This window comes from Emys orbicularis, chromosome 1 (assembly GCF_028017835.1).
Source record: "Emys orbicularis isolate rEmyOrb1 chromosome 1, rEmyOrb1.hap1, whole genome shotgun sequence".
Classification (NCBI taxonomy): Eukaryota; Metazoa; Chordata; order Testudines; family Emydidae; genus Emys; species Emys orbicularis.
The window spans coordinates 310895660-310916761 of record NC_088683.1 but is presented as its reverse complement, the minus strand read 5'-3'; the positions used below and the strand labels follow the sequence as shown (position 1 = coordinate 310916761).

At 43.7% G+C, this 21102-nt stretch overlaps 1 protein-coding gene across 1 annotated transcript in view; it reads right to left on the bottom strand.

The window, feature by feature from the left end:
• The window catches only part of FNDC3A (fibronectin type III domain containing 3A), a 200191-nt gene that overhangs the window by 44033 nt on the left and 135056 nt on the right, over positions 1-21102 (bottom strand). The window contains exons 9-15 of the mRNA XM_065417117.1: positions 12421-12578; positions 10186-10245; positions 8497-8635; positions 6440-6493; positions 5380-5504; positions 2369-2543; positions 238-324 (exon numbers count right to left, since the gene is read on the bottom strand). Coding sequence (XP_065273189.1) covers positions 238-324; positions 2369-2543; positions 5380-5504; positions 6440-6493; positions 8497-8635; positions 10186-10245; positions 12421-12578 — 798 coding nt within the window. The remainder of the gene's footprint in view (positions 1-237; positions 325-2368; positions 2544-5379; positions 5505-6439; positions 6494-8496; positions 8636-10185; positions 10246-12420; positions 12579-21102) is intronic.

The window sequence follows — 21102 nt, the reverse complement described above, 5'->3', positions numbered from 1 at the left end:
GCTAAAAGATCAAATAGCTTTCCCTCTCATATTACAGAGAAGGTATGCTCTCCTTGGGCAGCACTTGATTCTTACCAATAAATGTATGAAGTGATATTTTAAGTTTATCCAAACAGTACTTTAGAAAAGTATCAGTAACATCACATTGTTTCATCACAGAAACCAACTGTAAAAAACAACTGCTAACACTGAGCAACTTTGCAATGAATAAAACCAAAATAATCTGAAGAATATTACCCTAAATTTATACTTTGTACTACGTCTAAGATTCTTCACTGTGCAGGTGAGATCATCTCCATCGTATTTTGGTTTGAAACCATATCCCTATAGAAGGAATAAAATATTAATACTTGAAATATATTTATAAACCAGACTATATATAGCAGAACTCGTAAAATCTGAAACATAGTAACTTGTTAGGGTGCTTTGAGTGAAGTTTTTATTCTGTAAACAAATATTTTTGAGTCACCCGTCACCATTTGGGATGGTGTACAATGGAAATAAGAGAACTATGATCAAAACAATATAATAAAATCAAAATAAACCCATCATCTTCTGACTATAAAACAGAAGTTCTAATGCAACAAAAGGGAAAAGGAGAAAATAATATGTAGCCGATATTGGTCATACTAACATATCTTTTGAGAGGAGGAGGGGAAATCACAGCAGGATTCATTGAAAAATGAAGGCAGATAAGCTGAAATGATTGTCAAGGGGAGCAAGTTCCAAACCACAGGGACTTTTGCCAAGATCTTTCAAGGATTTACACATGTACTTGACTTTCTAGTCAAGAATACTACTCGTGTGTACAAAGCTAAACAATGTGTGCGTCTTTGCAGGATCAGGGCTTAACAGCAAAAGCATAACTAATGAGGATGATTGTTTGACATAACAAAAGAAAAGAAAACAATATGGTTTTGTCACAGTAAAAGCAAGTCATAATTTGCTTAATTTCATTTAAGAGGAGGGAAAAGACATGACAAATGATGTTTCAATATTAACAGTTTTTCCTTGGAAATTATGGGAAATCAAGTAAATAACCTTAATTTACAATAAAATGATTGTTGAAAATTATTTAAAAGCCCATACTCTACTACATAGAGCCAAATTTGTAAAAATTAATGAAGGTGGCTTATTCAGAAGGGGACTGATGGGAGTGGCAAATGCTATAACTTCTTTATTTAACAGTCCTTTGAAAGACCGTAAGCCCAAGATTCTTTTATGTAAGGTTCCTTACTGCTCTGGCTGTGTAAAGGGGCCTTGAAGTGGGCATAAATGCAATTTCCTTTATGGCCATCTTACACTGCCAGAATGGCATAAAGGGGGCCTTACTGTAAATGAAAATCAGGTTCATGATTTGTATAAAAATAATCACAGAAGTCATATAGATGAGGCTAAAACTGAAGACTGCAAACATAGACAAAGAGAACTGTATGGGCAGATCTCTATGCCTGTATGGTTCTCTTTCCAGGGCTTGGGCCTTAGTCAGGAGCTACAACCATTAAGGGACTTAAAACCAGAAGGGTCAACTTAATCTGCTACTTTATCTATAGTCAATGCAAGGGATGCTGAAGTGTAAGACAGTGATCAAATGTGCTGAATTTGTTCATGAAAAGCACTGCTGGGAGGCATGCAAAAAGAAAATAACCAGTTGCTTCATGGTCAAGACTGTATGATTAGCTGTTGCGGTCGTCATGGTATAAGTAGGATACAGCCTGTATAAATTGCACAAACTCAGACACTTTCATACCATCTCTGACATGGTTTTCCACAGAAAGGATGTGCTCAAAATTGACACCAATTACTTGCTCATTGTTTACAAATACATCCCTTTAACAAACAGGGACACAAAGAAAGTGAGAACATCCTTCCAACAATGCCTTCTTACTTGCTAGCAACACTCATCCCTTTGCAGGATTGAGAAGGAGGTATATTCTTGCCAAGGCCAAAGCCTAATTTGCAGTGTCCGTAAGGCAAGAGATACATGAACGTTTAATATTAGAATATAATTTCATTAAAATGGAAGGACATTATTAAACATTTCAATTTTATTTACTGATATCACCTAACCATTACTAAAAAACCTTGCTGATTACAAAAATCACAACTGCACACTAATTTCTGTAGTGAATGGTTTTTGGCAGATATTTCCCCAATTTTGATTTTATGATATGAAATTTACCTTCTCCCTCTACATGTAATGTATATGTAATAAAAGTACCCATAAGTCTCATTAGAACAACATCACATCCCCAACAGAAGATCCTGTCAATGGCAAGTGTTGTTATTACACTGAGATACTATTAAGTGTGCTAAAACATTCATTTATGGTCTCTTCTCTTACTTAGAATATTTATTTCACACTTACTGAGGTCTCATCCTCCATCTCTAAAATATAAGAGATTCCTTCATCTGTTGGTGTTCCTGAGGGTTTAGTCCACTGTAAGGATAACCAGGTAACTCCAGCTTTAATCAGCATAGGACTGGCTGGCATTGATGGGGCAGTGCCTGAGGTATGATACAGGACTTCTTCACTAAAACCACTGTTTTGAAACAAACAGTATATAAACTAAATAGGATGAAGTAGGAACAAGAATAATACGGAATTGCTATACAACAGTTTCAGGCCAATTTGTCAGATATGCACATCACTGGTAATTGCATGTTGGTACATGCAGTTGACCATCCTGTACAAACAAATTGTGCCTGTGTGTGTAACTCATGCTAATACAGGTTATACATGCCCATATTTGAAAGTTTGGCCTGGAATTAATATACATATTTGTTAACAAAATAGACCAACAACACAATTTGTTTTTTAAAATCCACTTTGAACAGTCATTATTTGCACAGCAGTAAGTCTCTAAAACGCTTGTACGTTTATGTACTTTATCCAACTAATGCCAAAGCTTATTCTTTCCATCTCTGCCCTGCACTGTTTTCCTTTGTCCAAGATTTAATAAAAAAATAACCAAATTCATTTTGCTCCCTAACCAGCTACTTGTGCAAACACTTGTACACTTCTAAGTGAGCCTATTACTTATCAAGTGTTAATTTTCCAGGGGTCCAAAAAAATGGGACCAGTAAAGCCTCTCTGAAAGCTAAGTTTCCTGTGGAATTGCCAATATAAAATTTGTATTTTGTAGTAAATGAAAATACAGTGTAGACCACCGACTAATCTGGCAAAGCCTGATTTGTCAGCCTTACCTGATATATCTTTGGGTAGCCTTATTTGGAGACAAAAGGCAAGTAAAGGGTACAGGAAAGAACGCAAGACATTAGGAAATAGAATCATTAGGGAAGGATGCAACAGTGAATGAGGGACTATTAGGGAGCCTGGAAAATATAGTTCTCTGTATGGCTTACGCAACAAAGGTAGCAACCTAACAACTTTGATTTCAAAACTTGGATTTCTTCTACATTGCCTGGACTATCTGAGTCTTTTAAAAGTGGAATCCATCATACCACCATTTACTTTCCCTGCACATGTCTATTTACTTTTGTTTTTTATGTTCTCAAACACATTATAATGATGTGACTACTATAAAACAAAAGTTGTGATCTTTTGGTATAACAGATGAGCCATAATTTCACTAAGTTTTTTTTTTTTTAACAATTAAAAACTAAAAGACAACATGTCATAAAAGCTTCCACAAAGGCAGCATGCAAATCAGACCTTGAAAATTACTATACAATGAGCACAAAACAAGATGGAACTTTCTTAATTTTGGGGACGGTATTAATTTTTGTCCTTGCACTAAATCACTAGTAAGAAAGTCCCAAGAACAGAGATGCAGAGATGTGTATATCATGATGTTAGTTACTTCAAACAAACAAACCAACCAACCCAAATCTACATCTAGGTATGCTAAATGCATGGAGTGAAAGGAAAGGCATCATGACCCCGCAGGCCTTGAGGCTGGGTCCACAGGATTGCCAGTTGACAGTCGTCTCCCTGCTCCCACCCAGCATATTGCTACTAACCAACCAAGCAGAGAAACCATGAAAACAAAAGCTACATCAGGGAGGCCTCCCCAGGCCCTGATTGGAGGAACACCAGGATCTCTGATTGGTCAGGGCTTCCTATTTAAACCCAAAGAGAGGCACAGGAAGTTGTCCATACAACTGGGCTCTATCTGGCTGTTACATCAGACCCTGCTTCCTGCCTCTCTGCCTGGACTCCAGGTTCCTGCCTTGTTACTGATTCTTGCCTCTTGTCTCCAACTCTGGCTCCGACCCTGGGCTTGACTCTCTCTGACTCTGGCTCTGACCCTTTGCTTGACCCCCCAACCCCAACTCCTGATCCAACCAGATTACCCAGCCACCTACATCCTGGCCCCAACAAAAGGGCAGACCCGTCTACCCCCCACTAATGCCTAAGCATTCACCCAGTGAGTAGATCTAACTAATGGGTACCTTAAAACAAAATAAAGTGTCAATTTAAAAAAAATGTTCTTAATTTATTATTTTTACTCTCTGTGGGCCCAATCCAAAGCACACTAAAATCAATGGAAAGAGTCCCACTGACTCCAGTGGGCAATGGATCAGGCCCCAGACAATTCACTCAGAAACTTTCTTTTAGCTATTTCTCTCTGCTTCATTTTTGTACTTTTCCTATTTAGCAACTGTTTTTGTGCTGTATTTCATATGTGGCTGAAATTAAGAATGGTTAATATCTTAAACACATATAGAACTTATAAAAACAGAACATTTATCTTGGTCAGTAACATCATTTAGATGAAATTCTGCTCTCAAATGCCTAACGTTCCCAACAATGTTAATAAAAGACATCCTCAATCATACCTAGGGCAAAATTTGGCCCCTCCTCTTGTAAGAGCTCTCCTTAAACATTGTTTATTACTTAAACAGAACTATAAAGCCAGTAGTGTATTTTTATGTCTATAAAATATGTGATTTAAAAAATGTTTAGAGAGTGATTAGTTTTAAAAGGATTTTCGACCATACAGGGTAATGCCCTCCACTAGCTTACAATACAGGAAACGTGAGCTATATGTCCAGATATTCACAGATGGACTAGGAGGTGTTTTGTCTGTTTTTATTTTAATCTTCAAGATTTTATCATAACTGTTTATGTGTAATGTTACCTATTAAAATTACTTCAAAATAAAGATTTCTGTTTTAAATCTTTTAAAATCAAAATGGTTTAATAACAGGAGCAATATATCGTATGTAGTGATACAAAGCTCTAAGAGGTTTAAGAGCATTCAATGATATGTCTTGTGCCTTATCGTGTATATCAGGTGGGCATATAATGTTATTTAATTACAGCAGCATTCTGTTATACGTTGTTCCTATATACACATGCACGTGGACATAGACACACTGCATTGTTTATGTATATAACATGGTAATACTCACCTCATGCCCATGTCATTTTTGGCTGCCAGTCTAAAGGTGTACCCCATTGCTGGTGATAGTTTAGTAATTCTATACTGCTTCTGTTGGCCATAGTAACACTGACAAAACTCTCCATTTCCTTTTCCCTAAAAGGAATAATTAAAACTCATATTATTTACACTGTTCATTAAACAAGCACATCTACTGATTAAAACAGTTTGCTAAATCTTGAAGAATGTTCATCCAGTTAAACTCAAAACAAGCCAAGGATGCCAAAAGAAGGTAAGTGTTATATCACACTGTTATGAATACTGAACTCAAAATGCTGTTCTTTCAGTGCTTAGCTCCACAGGGCTGATGAAGGAGGCTGTGCATGTTCCGCCCCACAGCCCACCTAACTCCTTTCCTGATAAGCTCTTAGGTGTCTAGGGGATGGGTTGGGAGACAGCTGAGCCATCCTTACACAAGGAAGGAGATCTTCACACAGAAATGACTCTCAGCTCGCAGATCCTGGGAGGAAGAATTGGGCCACCAGAAAGGAAAAAGCCACCCTAAACAGTGACCCAATAACATAAGTTTTAAGAGTCACCTGATAATACTGCCATTTTCTATTCAGCAAGCAAAATTTGAGGAAATATAGCTGTATTTTTGATACCTTCTTAGGAATGAATTGTATATTACCAACACTTGCCTCAAAGATATAGGTCACAATTAAGGATACAATTTGGTCACGGATTCTGTGACTTTAACAAACCTCGTCCGTGACTTCTGCTTCCACTCCGCAGTGGCCAGCGGGGCTCCAGCTGTCAGCCCCCACTGCGGCTGGCAGGGCTCCCTACCCTGTCAGTGCCTCCCTACCCCCTGTGCGGGGCTTCAGGTTCAGCCCCGTGGTGCTGGGCTCTAGATTCTATGATTTATGGTTTATTCCCTGCATCCTGCCCGTGAATTTTAATAAAAATCCCCTTGCCAAAATCTTAACCTTAGTCATAATTTTCCTCTGAAAATATGTTCACATTCACACAAAGCTATTTTTTAAAAAATACAAAGAGAAAAATAGTATAAATACAGCAAACCTGCTTACCTCGTCCCATTCTAAAAGATAATTATGGATTTTAGAACCATTGTCACAAGATGTCTGCATCAAGAAAAGAATAAAATTAGGACACAATAGCAGGAGGACAAGATCACTTTAGAAAAATGGCAATGGGCTAGAGACATTCTTTTATAGGTCACCTGTTCCAATCAAGTCAAGATCAGAGGTGACCAACTGTTCCCTGATGCTGGCTGTTTGAGGTTTCCCTCAACTCTCCTTTTATTGGCAACACACACCTCTGAAAAATATTCTGGCAACAGTGTCAAATATCATCCTATAGCAATTTTCTGAGGAGCTGTAGTGTTAGATAGGTATATAAAGGGTTACGTTAGCTTATCTTAATGAAGGAAAAGATATGTGTTTTGTAGTTGAAGCCATGGGTTTTTAGCAGCTATGGGAAGGTCTTGAGGAAAAAAATGTAACTGGCAAGTTACAAGGTAAGTTGTAAAAATGCTGAGCTCAAAATGTGGCTAATAAGAGAAGAGAAGCATCTAATTATCAGAATTGGTTCTAACAGACAAAGAAAAGTTGTTTTGTGATATGATTAACTTATAAAGATGCCTAATACAGCAATGTTATCTTGAAGAAAGAGGCCCACTCATAAACTCTTGTCTACAAGCTTAAGAAAAGGGTCAATCCCAAACTAGCCAAAAACTGTTTTTTAAGATGAGAGAACAGTCAACATGACATCACTTGTTTCTTACACTGTATAAAAGAATCAGGCTTCCTAGGGGTATTTAGCAGATCCTACCTAATGATGCTGAAGTAAATCAGGATGAGAGGGTTATCCCTGGGACTGATCCTTTTGTGAATATTCTCATCAAATGCTTATGAATGTTTGTTACTGTGTGGATGTGGTAACTGCTTATTATGTAGGCATTTTAGACATGTTTAGAGCAGCTGTACAAATACCATTTGGCCTTTAGATTTAATAAAGGAATTTATGGTTGAATTGGTGATGTGGCAATACTATGTATTAATAATAATAGTTCCAACAAGAGCCAAACTACAGCCACAGAGATTTTCTTAGTGTGATGGCTGATGATCTTTCCTATTACATTTTCTTTACTACATTAAAAAAAAAACCTATAGATTATGATAGCCTTAACTTGTTCTTTTTCTCATTTTTGTGCATTTATCTTTGAATCCTGAAAAATGGCCAAAATATACTCCTCCAGGCCTATGAAAGTCCATAAGACAGGAACTCTTTTCCATAAGTGACTTACTCCTACAAAAATAGGTTGTACACCCCATTTTCTGCTGAAAATAGAGAATCAACATAAATTCAGTTAAATGCACAATAGTCTTTGTAAAATACATTTTGTAACAAATTAATTTGACAAAAATATACTGTACAGACACTGAAGTGCAAACAGAAATGGTTTTGACTAAGTTTTAATAAACAAAAATACTGCACATCAATAAGTCATTTTAAAAATAGTCCATGTTTTAGATTTTGAAATAATCTGCCAATGACGAGACAAGTTCTTATTTAAATTTTAAAAGCTGAAACTTTAAGTGACATATCTATTTGTCCTCAACTCCACTTTTTACTTTAGCTGGATGTTACTGCTAAAATGATAAGCGGTGATTTAGTTAGCTATGTTGACACTTAAGTTGGCCATCTTTAAGTTTCAGAGTATGAACAATTCAACTGAGATGAACAGAGCAATTTATGTTTCTTTAGGCTATTGGTTCAGAATGTCTGCAGTCTCACAAAGATAACACTTAGTTTATACTTGGGTTCATGTTTTTAGGAGTCTCAACACTAAAATTTATAAATTTATTTTTCAAACGCAAAAGCTTAGATACTGAAGCATTCATTTGATAACAAATATTTTACAATATAAATAGTTGCTGATGGTCACTGAAAAAAATAACACATAAAAAATGAATGCAATAATAAACTTTGAAAACATCCTTTGGGGTTGATTCAATACCGCATTACTCCCAACTACTGTAATTCCACACTTAAAGTTACACTGAGATTTGCACTTAAAGCAGGTACTAAATCTCATTCTGGGGTCATTTAAAACAAGTCTTACCTTCCATTGCAGAGTGAGAGAATTTTTGGTCCGGTTAGTTATCCTTGGAGGATTTGGAGTATCAGGTTCACAGCTCATTGTTGTAAAACTCTCAGCTTCTGAAGGGCTTCCCTTTATGCAGTTGCATTCTGCTTGGACTCTAGAATAGTAGAAGAGGTCAATAACATTTTGTTTCAGAATGTAAAGATACAATTTCTGTAGAACCTGAACAATATTTTGAGTTTACAACGTTCAAAAACTAGCATACTCCCATCCCCTTCAAATGTTATACTTAAAAGTAAATAATTAAAAAAGGTGGAAAATTTCTGCTCAATACAATTTATGCAAAGGGGAAATGCAATACACTGCTTTGGATATACATACATTGTGGCTCCCATCAGTCAACAATTACCCTCCCTATAGTTATATATGAGAAACCACAGTTATCCTCTTGCAGTATACTGGATACCACTATGTGATAACCGCAGGTAAAGGTAATGGTGGTTATTTTGGACTAATGGTGGACTTTTAATGGTGACCAATGTATTAAAAAAAAATTATCCAAAGGTAAAAGTGTACAAAAACACTGAAATTTATCGGTCAACCTCCATATTTTGTTTTTAGATATTAGCAGATTAATATTGTACACATTCCATAAATATGCAGTCAACTACAAGAACACTAAAAGCCAATTATTTAAAAAAGAGACATTATGAGATGTATTGATATTCAGAATATCAGATACATGAAAGAATTTAAGCAACTTCCACCAATTTTCACAATTTGTGCAACACCAGAAAGAAAAACATAACATATCATAACTTCAAGTTTGGTCTTTATTATTGACCACCTACCTGCATTAATTAGAGAAAAACCTAAAAACCATTGTGGTTTAAGGACTTCATGTTTCATACTTAGGCCAAAATGTTCATGCCTGGATACCTAATGTTAGGCACTTAAATACATATTTATCCAGTTAAATGTGTATTCTCCACCTCCTTTTGTTAGTCTGAAGTCTCATTAACTAGCATCTAAATTAGAAACAAGAGAGAGAGATAGAGAGAGAGGAAAAGGAACCAAGCATGGCATCTTCTCCCCACCCTCTGCCATTTCTTCCATGGGCCATGAATTGTGCAGCAGTTCTTGCTGGAGCTGCAGAATTATAGTGAACTAGGGACCCTTGTAACAGTGCATAATCGGTCAGATTCTCTTGCCTGCTACCACACTGTGTAAATTGTACAAAGTGGCCTTAAAATGTCCAGAAATAGCCAGTGGAGAATTCCCCTTGTGTAGGTGAGCTCTCCATTGGTGGAAACCTGGCAGAAATGGCTCCTTCACCTCCTGTGCCAACCCTGCCATAAGAGGAAGGAAGGGAGAGTGTCAGGGGCGTTCTGGTAGCATGAAGTGAGGAGGGAGCATGGTGTAGTGGGCGCCACAACTGGCTTCCAGAGTCTGCCAGTCTTGGACCTCAGGGAGAAAGAGTTCATTACTCTTCATTTGAGAGTATCAACATTTCAACTGTGGCTAGTTCATAAATTACAGTGATCATCAGGGGAAGAGCAGCATGTCTGGTGGTAAAGACTGAAGATATCAAAGTCAGTTACTGTGTTCATACTGTTATACATACTAATTACAATGAATAGTTTCAAATTTGGAAAGTTACTTTAAAAATTTCCATTGCATTTAATAGATAAAAAGAAGGGTACTTACCTTGCATGGTAATCAGTTGCTGGCCTGAGATCATTTATGGTAACACTAGTTTTTTCTCCACTGGAAAGAAGTACAATTTTGTTTAAAATATTGTCTCAGAATAATAGAAATTAAAGATGGAAATAATCTAATCAATCCACTTTGCAGTGCAGGATTGTTTCCCGCTATTTCCTAGTGCTTTGTTGTTCTAGTATATTTAGTGGTGCTTTATTAAAGATGTATCTATCTTTTGGTTTCTGAAGGGTTAAAATCCATGTGCATGTTATATAACAACCTGGTATATGGATTGTGCCAGCTCTCTCTCGGACCCAAAGTCCAGAGTTTGGTCTGGAGACCAGAGGCCTAGCTAATAGTGATCAGCTAAGAGAAAGCTGGGGTAAACAAGATGACATTGCCTTTGCTAAGATCTGCTTGGTCAGTAGAAATGCCAGATGTTGAAGCAATAACTGAATAATTATGTTTCATCCAATGTTTCAAATTGAACAAAGGATCCCTGTTCCTATTGTGTTTCTCCTGAAGGGAAAACAGTCTTCCCACAGATCCAACCTTGAGTTTATGAAAATTGGCACATGTCAGTATAATGATATGGCATCCTTCCACCTCCCTTCCCAGGGACCAATGCCCTGCCTTAAGGCATAAAGGAGACAATCTGTATTACCATATCCTTTCACTGTTTCTTTGCTTTAACCCCTAGGAATGTACCTGTAGGACAATCAAAGGAGTTGCTCCATTCCTATGGACCCCAAATCAAAATTCAACATATATATTTTATACTAATAACATTTTATCAAAGTATTAATTAAATGTTAACTTGCTAATTTGAGACCATGGGCGGAGACATTATGTAACCTTTTAACCATTGGCTAATGTGCTATCTTGTCTTGCTGCAAAACCTATCCTGGGGTGTGGAACTGCCTACCCCGTCACTTTCCCCCGCCCATGGAAAATCTATATATTTCATTGTAATCAATTGACTGACAGTGTCTCTGAGCCTAATAAGCCAGGTGACACTCCGCCAGCGCTGTGTGTAATAAAGCCCTATGCTTTGACCTCTACACGGTGTGGATTTATGTCCTTCAGTTTCCAGTTCTTTTATATAAAAAAGACTGTCCTCCACTTTACTAGGTCACCCAATGTGTGAGATATCATTTGAGTTCCATCCTTAGGTGGACACTATATGACAATAATATCTTAAAATACTAAACATGTACATAAACGCTTTATAAACACTGATTTTCACACCTCCCTGAGGTAAATAAAATCATTACTTAAAATAGTAACTGATTCTTCAAGAGAGCTGCCACTGTATATTCACATTTGTGGGAACACCAGAGATGGGAACACCAGCACACCTGGAGTAGTTCTTACTGGGGCTGAATGAGCCCCAATTACTTCAATTTATATAACTAGTTCTCACACCATTGTACATTCAGAATGAGGCTTTAAAAGGGCGGTGTAGCCACATTCCTTCCATTAAACCCAAAAGTCCTATGAGTATAGAAATTTGAGGAAGAGGGGATGGTGGCAGGTAGTGTGCATACACAGAGACAACACATTTGAATAACCACAATTACTATGGTAAATAATTTTTTTATTCTTTGAGGTGGTCTCTGCATATTCCTACTTGCGAGAGGCAAGCAAGAAGTGCAGCCCCCAGGAAGATGTCCATTAGCCTGGTTTGGGTAGCTTTTAGATTATGTTGTGAAGGCTCATCTCTTCTCCCTTTGTTTTAGGGAAAGAGTTGAAAGGGTCTAGGATTCTGTTGGTGAGGCATAAGTTTTGCTTACATTTCGCTGTTGCCAGGGTATTGTGTTCTGGAAGTAATAAAAAGTTAAAAAAGACTGTCATGGGGTCCCAGAACCTTGGAAAGGTACCTGTGTTTTGGTGGTAGTAGTAGTAGTAGTACAAATTGAAGTAAGTAAATAAAAAAGATTTTGCTCTGATCCTGTATCATTTCAGAAACCTTAACTTCCATTGTAGTCAACAGAAGCACAGTCAGTAGAAGATGAAGGCATTCTGTTCCTTAAAGGGTCAAGCCTTTACATAGTAAATTATTGGTAAAGATTTGGGAAATAAAGCAGTTTCATCTTACTGATTAAAACAATTTGCCTCAAAAGTGAAGTTGTGTGAGACGTCTCATTATCTCACTCTGTAGATAAAAGGCAGTTTTTAAAATAGGCTTTTATGTACAAAGTTCAGGGCATCAGTAATCTAATAAAGATAACAAATACCTACGTATATACAGTTTTGTATTTTCCATCTTTTCCGGTGTTTGAAATCAGAACTTCATAAACATACATCTCCGGCACATTATTCTTGTCAGCGTCCCCATTGCTGGCACTGGATGGAGGGGACCATGCAAGTACTACTGTCCGTGCCTGAATGTCTGATATCTACAGAAACATAACATTTAAGAACTCTGTCATATAACTTCAATTGTGTGCAAATACTGATAACTAAACAGTATGAATAAAACTGAACAGAAAATGTGACTTTTTCAGAATATTTGTTCAATTACAATAACTCACTGGTTAGGCTACAAGTGGGACCAAACTATGTATTTGGAAATACAGGAAATGGCATGATCACTTCCATCCTCGGACGCAAAGCTGTTTGCAACCAAAGAACATAGATAAGTAAACAGAGCCATCTAGTGGCAAAATACAAGTGAACAGTCTGCTTACATTTGTTTGTCATTCTTGTGTATAATAAATTCTGGGAATAATTGTTTTTTATTTAACAAGGCTCTAAAGTTTTTTATTAAACTTGTTAAGACATGAAGTTAAAGGGACACCATCAACAACAACAAAATCACGCCTCTGTCTGAACATTTATTATCTATTGTTATATGTAACATTTAAGATTACTAAAACTGAAAAAGCTTCTTTTATATTCAAGACTGTGTATTGTGCCCATCACCATAGTATCTGAGTGCCTTCCAGAAGCACATTAAGTGACATGACTAACATTTATTGAGTGTGATGCTCTTTCTTTCTTCCTCTCCCCAAGGGGAAACTTGTGCATGGATTTCTTTTCATTTTATTTTTTTAAGCATATGTATTCTGTGTTATTATTAATGAAGGTAAGTTTAAAGTGCATTTGAACTTTGAATGGAAAGTGGTGAGGTTTGCAGTGGTTCTTTGATCCTGCAGGAATTTCTTCTGCAATCTTGAATCAGTCCTCTGAGAAAGCTCTGTCTTCTGCATAAACAAGTCTCACCCTTGCAGTACACAGCTATGTTGTGCCACAGGAGCAGAGTTGTTGACTGAAGTCCAGTTATTGTCGCAGAGCTCTAGGTGGTCTTTTAGGTATCCCGGTCCCAGACCATTAAAAGCTTCCCAAATAGAGACCAAGAGTTTGAATTTGATGTGACATTCTAGGGGGAACCAAAGTAGCAAGTAAAAGACATCTTTGATGAGCTCATGGTAATCCTTGTTGTGCAAGAGGCATGCTACTGTATTTTGTACTATGTACTCCTGGAGGAATTCTGCACCACTGCGCAATGCAAAATTTGTGCAGAACGTTTCCCGCAGAAAAGACGGTTACTTACCTCTCATAACTGTTGTTCTTCGAGATGTGTTGTTCAGGTCCATGACAATTAGGGGTGTGCGCGCCGCGTGCATGGACATCGGAAACTTTTCCCCTTAGCAGCTCCCGTCGGGATGGCAGGGGAGCCCCCTAGAGTGGCACCCTTATGGCGGTGTATATATTACCCTGCTGGCCCGACCCCCCTTTGGTTCCTTCTTGCTGTTGACTCCGACAGAGGGGAAGGGGGGTGGGTATTGTAATGGATGTGAACAACACATCTCGAAGAACAACAGTTATGAGAGGTAAGTAACCGTCTTTTCTTCTTCGAGTGATTGTTCATGTCCATTCCAATTAGGTGACTTCCAAGCTTACCATTGGAGGAGGGTAGGAGTCATGGAACAATTGATTGAAGAATACCTCTGCCGACCACTGCATCATCTCTGATCTGTTGGTTGACAGCATAGTGGGCTGTAAATGTGTGCACTGAAGATCAGGTAGCTGCTTTACAGATCTTTTGGACAGGGACCTGAGCCAGAAAGGCTGTCGAAGATGCCTGCACTCTGGTTGAATGGGCCGTAATCGCTGGGGCTGGGACCGTGGCCAGCTCATAGCACGTGCGAATGCAGTCTGTGATCCAGGACGATATGCGTTGCGCAGACACAGGAAGGCCCTTCATTCTGTCGGCTATGGCGACGAACCATTGGGTCGACTTGCGGAAAGGTTTCGTGCACTCTATGTAGAACTCTAAGGCTCTCCGGACATCTAGCGTGTGTAGGCTGTGGTGTCTCGGGCTTGTGTGAGGTTTTGGAAAGAACACCGCTATGCAAATGTTCTGACCCATGTGGAATTGGGAGACCACCTTGGGGAGAAATTTGGGGTATGGTCTAAGCTGAACCTTGTCCTTATGAAACACCGTGTAAGATGTTTCGGAGGTGAGGGCTCTCAGCTCGGACACCCTCCTTGCCGATGTAATGGCCACCAGGAACACCACCTTACGAGAAAGGTAGAGGAGGGAACAAGTGGCCAGGGGTTCAAATGGTGGGCTCATGAGTTTGGAGAGGACAAAGTTCAGGTTCCAGGTTGGGACTGGTGGGTCAGAATACGGGAACACCCTCTCCAGCCCTTTGAGGAATCGCCCCACGATGGGATTTGAAAACACCGAGCGCCCAGACTCCTGGATGGAAAGCTGAAATGGCCGCCAGGTGTACTTTGATGGAGGAAAGGGATAGACCCTGTTGCTTAAGGTGTAGGAGGTAGTCTAAAATAACTGGGATAGGAGCCTGGAGCGGTTGAAGGCGCTTGGGTTCACACCAACAGGAAAACCTTTTCCATTTCGCCAGGTAGGTAGCCCTAGGGGAAGGTTTCCTACTACCCAGAAAAATTTGTCTCACCGACTGAGAGCACTGGTGCTCCATGGGATTTAGCCATGGAGTTTCCAAGCCATGAGATGTAGAGATTGCAGGTTCGGGTGGAGGTGGTGCCCGTGGTCCTGCGTGATCAGATCCGGGGTGGAGAGGCAGGGCTATCAGGGCATCTACGGACAGCTCTAGGAGGGTTGTGTACCAATGCTGCCAGGGCCAAGACGGGGCAATCATGATTACCGTCGCCCTGTCCCTGTAAATTTTGAGGAGGACCCGGTGGACGAGCAGGACAGGAGGGAAGGCATACTTCAGACTCTTGCCCCATGGTATTAGGAATGCATTGGCGATTGAGCCTGCACTGTGGTTTTGGAATGAGCAGAACTGAGGGCACAGTCTGTTGCTCTTGGTGCGAAGAGGATACTTGGGGATAACCCCACTTTTGGAAGACTGACTGTATGATGTCCGATCTGATTGACCACTCGTGCATGTGGTATGATCTGCTGAGGCGATCCTCCAGCTCGTTCCGTACCCCTGGAAGGTAGGATGCTTCAAGCTGAATGGATCGGGCTATACAGAAGTTCCAGAGAAAAAGAGCCTCGCGGCAGAGAGGTGAGGAGCGGGCTCCGCCTTGTTTGTTTATACAGAACATGGCAGTGGTGTTGTCTGTCAGGACTGTCATGTTGTGACCTTGCAAAGTGGCGTGAAAGGTTTGGCAGGCCAGATGAAACGTCCTGAGATCCTTCAGGTTGATATGGAAAGGTATCTTGTCCCTCGACCCCAAGCCTTGTGTCCTCAGATCCCCTAAGTGTGCGCCCCAGCCCAGATCTGACGCGTCTGTTACTAACGTCAGAGAAGGTTTGGGCTTGGCGAAGGGGACCCCTGCACAGACCACTGGTCGGTCCAGCCACCACCGCAGGGATTCTAGAACCTGTCCCAGGATCATCACCACAAGGTCCTGGGGGTCTTGGTATGGATGGTAAGACAGTGCGAGCCACGCTTGTATGGGCCTGAGTCTCAATCGGGCATGCTTGACCACGTACGTGCATGCTGCCATATGCCCTATTAGATGCAGGCAACACCTGACTGTCGTGGTGGGATACTGAAGCATTGATTTGACAATCTGCTCTATGGCTTGGAACCTGGGCTCTGGAAGGCTCGCTTTCACCCATACCAAGTCCAGGATTGCCCCTATAAACTCTATCCTTTGGGTCGGTATGAGTGACGATTTGGGTACATTGAGGAGGAGCCCCAGTCTGTGAAACGTGTCCATGACCATCATCACGTGGGACTGGACCTCTTCCTTGGAATGACATGTCAGTAGCCAGTAGTCGAGGTACGGATACACTCGAACTTGCCTTTTCTGCAGGAAGGCCGCCACCATCGCCATGCATTTTGTGAACACCTGGGGGGCTGTGGACAGGCCGAACGGGAGAACCGTGAACTGGTAGTGATATTGGTTTACGACAAACCAGAGGAAGCGTCGGTGCACCAGATGAATGGCAATATGGAAGTATGCGTCTTTCATGTCGAGGGCAGCGTACCAATCCCCTGGACCAACGATGGAATGATAGTGCTTAGGGAGACCATATGGAACCGAAGTTTGACCATAAATTTGTTGAGTCTGCGAAGGTCTAAAATGGGTCGAAGACCCCCCCCCTTTGCCTTAGGGATTAGAAAGTAATGGGAGTAAAACCCCTTTCCCCTTAGCTCCTGTGGAACCTCTTCCACCGCACCTATCTCGAGGAGAGAACGAACCTCCTGCATAAGGAGTTGCTCGTGAGAGGGGTCCCTGAAGAGGGACGGGGAAGGTGGGTGGGAGGGAGGGAAGGAGGAGGAGAACTGGAGGGAGTATCCCACCTGTACTGTACGTAGGACCCAGCGGTCTCATGTTATATGGGACCACGCATGGTAGAAGTGGGATAGCCGGTTTAAAAACCGTGGGGATGGATCCGGGAACTGGGTTGGTACACTGTCCTCGGGCGCACCTTCAAAACCCTTGCTTGTTTCCGGGCTGGGGTTTATTCTGGCCTTGGTTAGGTGCGTTATTCTGCTGTCTACGCCTGTTATTTCTGCCCCGCCTGCGATACGGCTCCTGTTTGGGGCAGGGCTGATACTGCCAATGCTGCGGAGGCTGAGGCCTGAAGGGCTTTCTCTGGGTTGCTGGTGTATGCATCCCTGGCGACTTCAGGATGGCCCTAGAATCCTTAAGGCCGTGCAGCCTGGAGTCTGTTTGCTCCGAGAAAAGGCCCGAGCCCTCAAAGGGAAGGTCTTGGAGGGTATTCTGGACCTCTGGAGGGAGGCCTGATGCCTGGAGCCACACTGAACGTTGCATGACTACCCCCGAGGCAATGGTTCTGGCCACAGAGTCAGCTGAATCGAGGGAGGCTTGTAGCGAAGTCTTAGCCACCGCCTTTTTTCCCCCTCGATTAACACCGCAAACTCAGAGTGTGAGTCCTGGGGCAGGCGATCCTTAAACTTGGACACGGCTGTCCAAGAGTTGAAGTTATGTCTATAAGGATTGCCTGCTGGTTGGCTATGCGTAGCTGGAGGCTACCAAAGAGGTCCAAACGCTTGGACTCCTTGGCCTTTGGGGCCGAGACTTGTTGGCCCTGTTGTTCCTTCTCATTGACTGCTGAAACAACTAGGGAACAGGGAGTCGGATGGCAGAACAGGAACTCGTAGCCCTTGGAAGGGACAAAGTATTTCCTTTCTACCTCCCTGGCCGTTGGCGTGATGGAGACCGGGGTCTGCCATATAGCATTGTAATTCATCTGTATGCTCTTTATGAGGGAGCGCGACTCAGGAGGGACCCTCGGGCGTCAGGATGTCCACCATCGGATCCCCCTGCTCGACTGTTTCTTCCGCCTGGAGTCCCCTATTGAGGGCGATCCTGTGGAGTAGCTCCTGGTGAGTCCTGTGGTCAATCAGTGGCGGTCCTGAGACTGATGTGCCCGCCACCACCTCATCTGGGGAAGAGGAGGAAGTGAGGTGCTGCTGGTTGCCCTCATCTAGACCCTCCTGTGTGTCCCCATATGCCTGGATCACTTCAGGGCCCAGCGGGGCTGACACCCTCTTGAGGTGTCGCAGTGCTTGGCACCGCCTCAGGCATTGGGCCTGGAAGTGCCGGTTGCTCTTGAGGGTCCGGGGGAGCCTGGAGAGAGTGGCCTCCCTTGTCCTTGATGCGTGCCTGTGTGGCGACCTGGAATGGCATCGCATGGATTGCCCGGACCTAGAGGCTCTGGAGGTGATGCCCTGCTGGTGGTGGTAGGCCCATGGGGTCCAGAAGGGCCACTGACCTGAAGGAGGCCATTGTGGCTGCCATGCTGAGTGGGATTCTCTGCTGGCCATGGTTCGATGTCTGCTATAGCTGGAGCGACTGGAGTCGGCCTCGGAGCCGGAGGTTGTCGACGGAGAGGACCAGGGCGGTGCCGAACGTTGAGTGGCCACAGGGTGCCGCAGAGCTGGGGAGCGGTGTATGGCTGACCGGGACCTCGAACGGTACCGGGAGTCTTGGGACCGGGACCGGTGCCTCTCACTCGATGCCAGTGAGGTTGTCGGTGCCGCACTCCGGTACCGGGCGACCAATGGCGTAGTGGACTAACATGCAGTCACCGCGGGCGCCACTGGTCGGTTCGCTTCCAGTGCCATAACCTAGCGGTGGGTCGTGGGGGCCGGGGAATAACAGGACGCTGAGCTTGAATGGGAGCGGTGCCGAGACGGTGACCACGAGCAGCGCACCATTGCCGGCTTCCCTCTGGATGGCACCCTCTTGGGCTTCTTCCTGCACAGGAGGGGATTTGGCGCCTATAACTCAATGAGGTCTTTCGCTGCCTCGAAAGTGTTGGGCGTGGAGGGGTGTTCGAGGACCTCCTCTAGACATTTGTTGGAACTGAATCTGCTGGGTACTGGACTCAACGGGGCCTGTGGCGCTGGAGTCAACGGTGCCAGTTCTTGGCTCAGGCCTGCAATCTGTCTTTGCGTGCCGGGAGCTTCTTTGAGCGGCTAGTAGCTCTTTGGGGAGAGCGCCCTCTTTCCCCTTTCTTGTGATGCTTAGTCGGTGCAGGAGAGGTCGACCGGTGCTGAGGTTGGTCGTCCCGTCTCGGTGCCTGGGCGGTGCCGGGTCTCACACAGATTCCGGGGCACTTCACACTGAGGAGGCTGGGGCCAGTGCCGGTTGGTCAGGGGCCAGTGGTTGTAACGCGGCCTCCATGAGCAACTGCTTAAGGTGAAAGTCTCTTTCTTTCTTAGTGCATATCTTGAAGGCCTTGCAGATTTTGCAGCGCTCTGCCTGATGAGACTCTCCCAGACACCGGAGACAGGAGTCGTGGGGGTCGCTGTTAGGCATAGAATTGCAGCATGTGGCGCAAGCTTTGAAACCCTGGGCTTGCGGCATGCCCCGCAGCCCAAGGCTGGAACTAGCTTCCAGACACCTGAATACAATGGTATTTAACTAACTGATAACTATCTAAGAACAACTCTAACTAGAAGACTGAAAGGCTAAGGGATCACTCGCAAGCGAGAGAGAGAGAACGTTCCAATGCCGCCATGGATGGTAAGAAGGAACTGAAAGGGGGTCGGGCTGGCAGGGTAATATATACAGCGCCATAAGGGCGCCACTCTAGGGGGCTCCCCTGCCGTCCTGACGGAAGCTGCTAAGGGAAGAAGTTTCCGACGTCCGTGCACGCGTCGCGCACACACCTGATTGGAATGGACGTGAACAATCACTTGAAGAAGAATTATATTCTTCCCCACAGAATTTGTGATTCTGACGGTGAGGTGAAGGGAAGCTGCAAGAGGGGACCTCCGCCCCTCCTTGCTCGCCGTCCCGGGCAGCAGTCCCAAGTGAGTGCATCAGTTTGGGGGAGACTTAAATCACCGGCTTGGGGGAACAGGGCTGTACGTGCGTGCAAGACTCTATCCCCCTCATGGTGTGCCCGATGCGGAGGAACAGGGTGCTGGGGTGTTTCTGGGGCCGGCCCAGCCTTTGTGCTATGTCAGGGTTGGGGGTAGCCTCGCCACCGAATGTGTGCCCCGTGCCTGGGGTCCCGGCTGCTGGCCCCACACCTGAGGCTCTGCTGCCGCCCATCATCCCTGGAAGCAGAGGTTCCATTCCCTGGACATGCGGTGTGCACTGGCCTTTTATACTGAACGAAGTAAGCTGTTCCGCAAATCGAACCAGCTGTTTGTTGCGATGGTGGACAGGATGAAGGGCCTCCTGGTGTCCACACAAAGGATATCATCGTGGATCACATCCTGTATCCGGGCATGTTATGACCTGGCAAAGGTCCCTGCCCCCGCTCTGACGGCACACTCCACCAGAGTTCAGGCGTCCTCGGCAGCCTTTCTGGCCCAGGTCCTGATCCAGGAGATATGCAGTGCAGCAACGTGGTCCTTGGTTCACACCTTCACTTCCCATTACTCTATCACCCAACACGCCAGGGACGATCCAGCGTTTGGCAGAGCAGTGCTTCAGTCTGCGATTACATGAACTCCGACCCCACCTCCTAGGTAAAGCACTGGCAGACGGGACCCTGGGTGCGCTGGGCGGCAGCAGCCAGGACCCCAGGCATGGGGAAGCAGCCAGGATGCCGGGCATGGGCAGCAGCAGAGCCATGGACGCAGCGGCAGCACGGATCCCCCGGGTGCGGGGCCGGCAACTGGGACCCTGGGTGTGGGGCCAGGACTCTGGATGCTGGACGCACGGGATGCTGGGCATGGGCAGCAGCAGAGCCCCGGGCATGGGGGCAGCAGAGGGGATCCCCGGACACGGGGCAGCAGCAGAGCCCCTCGTAAAACATGGGGGTGCTGCAGCACCCCCCCGCAACCCTCGTTCCCTGGGTAAATGTTTAACCATGTAACCGATAGAATTTTAATCGGTTACACGGTTACTGTTTTTACACATTATTTACACCCCTAGTTTGGACTATCCCAGCAGGGGAAAGCCTTGGACTGAGCTGGCCTCAGGTGGGGGAGATAGGAAGTGGCCCAGGGAGGGCAGCCTTAAGCAGCCTCAGTTGCCAGACCACTG